A 4,182-nucleotide genomic window follows, 5' to 3' on the forward strand; every position below is an offset into this window, starting at 1 on the left:
TACAAATTCTGATACAAAACCAACAGTATCAGTCTGAAACAGGAGCATTCTGGATAGAAGACTAAAGGTAAGCAGGTGCTTCTCTTAGGTCTGTTTCCTATCTGAGCCTGTTGTGGGCCCTGTGACTTTGACCAGCTGAGCCATAGGTTCTCTGCGGACTTCCACTGCTCACTTTCATGCCGTCTATTTCCAGTGATCTGTGCCTCAGACTCATTCTGGGAAGGACAGGTGTGGGTATGTTTCTTTCCAAGCAGGTGGAAGGAGGTTTCTAAATTAAATTGGAAGTGTAAATATGCTCTGATATGTACATTGGCATCTTAGTATCCATTTCCTATTTTCCTTTTCAGTTCCTTGGCTAGAAAATACAATCATGGTCATCAGGCCTTCACACTCATTTGAATAGTCATGTATGGAATTAAATAGAATCATTTCCTTGGTGTTGCCTCCGGAGATGAACTTGCAAAAGAAATTGGGACTTCAATATAGTTATAAGGTAAGTTATAAATATTTGAACTGATATATCTCTTAACTTTGAAGTCATTGGGGAAGAGTTAATATTCACTGAGTACCTACTCTTGATCAGGCACTATATTCTATTTTTTATATGTGTTATAAACTAATTCTTCCAGTAAAACCATGAAGTTGCTCTTTCAGTTGCTTTTATATACCAATTTTACAGATACAAAAATGTCTTATCATATGATAACCCAAACCCTGGGAAGGAACCACTCTCTTATTTGTCAGTACTTCCCATTCTGAATAAGTCCCAGTGTTCCTTGAAGCTCTGCCCATGGAGCTCATATGTCCCTTAATTTTTCACACTTTTGGCCCAGTCTTTGGGCATGAGATATTTGTACTTTTTAAACCATCCTTCAACTTTGATTCCTCCTTCAGCTCCCGTGAAAGAACATGTACTCTGAGTCTATATCTTCTACAGTAGCATAGCTTAAGAATACAAGTAGTTGCTCCCCAAAAGATTATTTCACCTATGGTGTAAGGAGAAGACTAAAAGCAGTTACTATGTAGGGTTTTTCAGAAAATATCACTGATGAGTTAAAGTGAATGTGTGTGTGTGTTCTTTTCCTCTAGGTTACATGTACTTTGTATGTAAAGAAAGGATGACTTCTCTAAAGGTGAATGGATTTGTCCAAATTTGGAGCAAGAAGAGTAGGATGACCAAGTCAAAAGAAGCATTCATTGAAGTAGTGGGAAGAGAGAAGGAAATTAGACTGGTGGTCAGTTTCAAATATGAGCAACTTATAAGGATTTTTCAGCTGAAAAATAATATTAAAAGTGTTGTCCTTAGACATCGCAGGGATAAACAAAATCATCTGCATTTAGCTTTCCGAAACAACTGTTCCCTGTTTATCAACAAATTATCCTACAGAGATGCTAAAGAGTTAAAGACATTCTTGGACACAGTCCATCAAAATAAGTTTCAAACACCTATGAAACTTGATAGTGATGGGGGTGCCTTTGACAGGAGGATAACACAGAAGAAAATCAGCAAAACTCCACTTCACAAAGCTTCTGACCTGCTAAGTTATAGATCCTTTAATACAAAGAAACGAATTGGGACACCTGTCCTTCAAAAGATACCTTCATTAATGTCAGAATCGTCAACCTTTGAAAGGTCAGGGTTATTAGAAAATCAGTGTGGACAAGGGAAAAGAATGCTGTCATCTTGTCTAGAGGTGAACGAAGACTTCCTGAAAGAGTATAACCCTATACTAAAGAAGCATAAGACAGATTCCTTGACTTACATAAACAGCAATAAGGAGAAACAGTTTAATCTGAAAGAGGTAGAAATGGATGGAACATTGAAACATAGACTTTCACTGAAATCTAATTCTCCTGGAAATGCTAACTTAGATGAGGCTGCCTTTTCAGTCCAGACTCTCTATGCGAAAGGAAGTTTGGAACTGCCCTTGGGGCCAAAGCATAGCCAGAACGACCCAGGACAGAATAAACCCCAGGTGCCACATGACTCTTACCCAGAACCACGATGGCAAGGCTTCCCCAATTTGGGAAATACCTGTTATATGAATGCAATTTTACAGTCACTATTTGCGATTCCATCATTTGCCAGTGACTTACTCAGGCAAGGTGTCCCATGGGAGAACATTCCCTATGATGCGTTTATCATGTGCTTGAGCCAGCTGCTTGTTTTAAAAGATATTTGTATTCCAGAGGTCAAAGAAGAGTTACTTGTGAATGTTAAAAAGTCCATTTCTGCAGTTACAGAGATTTTCTCTGGCAGCATGCAAAATGATGCTCATGAGTTTTTAGGCCAGTGTTTGGATCAGCTGAAAGGAGACATGGAAAAATTGAATACTATTTGGAAAACTGAGAGGGAACCTGAGGAAAAAGAATTATTTCCACAGATTTCTGCCAGTGAAGCTGCCACCAAAGTGTTTGTTTGTCCTGTTGTCACTAATTTTGAGTTTGAGTTACAGCGCTCCATTATTTGTAAAGGCTGTAGTCAGGTTATTTTCAAGAAAGAATTAAGTAATTATCTCTCCATCAACCTTCCCCAAGAAACGAGATCACTTCCTTCATCTATTCAATATTTTTTTGATCTCTTCTTTAAAGCAGAAGAACTGGAGTATAATTGTGAGAAGTGTAAACACAAGAATTCTGTTGCAATGTACAAATTCAGTAGGCTACCAAGGGTTCTTATTATTCATTTGAAACGCTATTGTTTTAATGATGTTTGGCTGCTTGTGAAGGATGACCAGCAAATTGATATTCCCAAATATTTATGTTTATCTTGTCATTGCGATGAAAGCACCAAACCACCTCTTCCGTTGGGTGATAATGCAAATACTGGAGACTCCAAAATCCTGAAAGTCCCTCAAGAGATATTTTCTGGGACCATCTGCCCCTCAACACCTTCACTGAGGTTGATCTCTGAATCCAAACATTCCCAGGTTCTTTACAGAAGTTCAGACAAGAAGGCTGAACCACAGATAGGTCTGGGCCTCTGTAAAGGATCAAGCCAAGGAAAGCAACAGAGAGGTCAGGAAAGTGGTTCTGAACTAAACATGAGAAAGTCAGAATTGATAAACTCAGAAAATGGGACAGCCAGCAAAAAGGAGCTGCTAGGAGCTGACTCAGTGATGGGTCAGGTAGACAACTCTCTTTCCATGATCTGTGAAGATGGAGGAAAACCCACCATCAGCCAAGATACAGGACTTGTAGAGGTGCCTGAAAATCCAGAACTTAAGAAATATAAGAAAACCAACTCATTTGTAGAGTTACCATTTGATGGTATCCTTGAATCTACTGAAAAATTTTATGAGGATAAAGAAAATAGGTTTCCTTTAGGATCTCAAGGAGTGGCTGCAAAGCTCCCGCTGTGTGATGGGAAGAGAACCCATGAGGAATTCCTTCATCAGGCACTACCTCAAAGCCTTAGGAAACTGAATGCCCAAAAACTTACAGAGGAAGACTTCATTAGAGCTACAGAATTAAGTATACAGAAGGCTAACGTGAATTCACCCGGCATAACAGAAGTTAAAGCCAAGGAACTGAAAAGAAATGCCAACATGGGAGATCCTCTTCATGCTTACCAGCTCATCAGTGTCGTCAGCCATCTTGGTAGCTCCCCAGATTCAGGCCATTACATCAGTGATGTCTATGACTTTGAGAGGCAGACTTGGTTCACTTACAGTGATCTACACGTATCAGAAATCCAGGAGTCCACGATGCAAGAGGCCAGGCTTGGCAATGGATACATCTTCTTTTACATGCACAGTGGGATCTTTGAGGAGCTACTGGAAAAGAAAAAGCATTGACAGCTACTAAATACAGAGGCAAAGGCTATCCCTCAGAGGGAATAAGAGAAAGATGACTCCTCCCCCAAATGTCCTTGACTGCCTCACTCAAAATTACTTCCTCTGCTGAAGGAAAATTCTGAACCCTACCCAGAAATGAAGAGACAGAAACACTTTTTAGGGGAGAATAGCTATTCTAAAGTTGCTGTAGATGGAACCATGTAACCAGATCATTACTACTGACTACAAGTTTTTTTGTTGTAATGTTATTTTAGTTTGCTTGTATTCTTTTACATGTTACTTTATGTTTTACAACATTGTTGTAACCTGTAAACTATTTGTTTTGCCCCAGCTAGCTTAGCTTTTGTCAGATGTTATAGCCTGTTTAGTTTACTTTCCTTATTTG

General features: G+C 39.3%; 1 protein-coding gene across 1 annotated transcript; it reads left to right on the top strand.

The window, feature by feature from the left end:
* Window positions 1–1,118: 1,118 nt before the first annotated feature.
* USP29 (ubiquitin specific peptidase 29) lies at window positions 1,119–3,797 on the top strand. Its single transcript, XM_004484994.2, has one exon. It carries the CDS (start codon window positions 1,119–1,121, stop codon window positions 3,795–3,797), a length of 2,679 nt encoding a protein of 892 aa, XP_004485051.2.
* Window positions 3,798–4,182: the final 385 nt, after the last annotated feature.

Source organism: Dasypus novemcinctus, chromosome 18, assembly GCF_030445035.2.
Source record: "Dasypus novemcinctus isolate mDasNov1 chromosome 18, mDasNov1.1.hap2, whole genome shotgun sequence".
Lineage (NCBI taxonomy): Eukaryota > Metazoa > Chordata > Mammalia > Cingulata > Dasypodidae > Dasypus > Dasypus novemcinctus.

Bases quoted from the DNA above. Each gene is read 5' to 3' on its own strand.
- USP29 (XM_004484994.2), top strand. From the start codon at position 1,119: ATGACTTCTCTAAAGGTGAATGGATTTGTCCAAATTTGGAGCAAGAAG.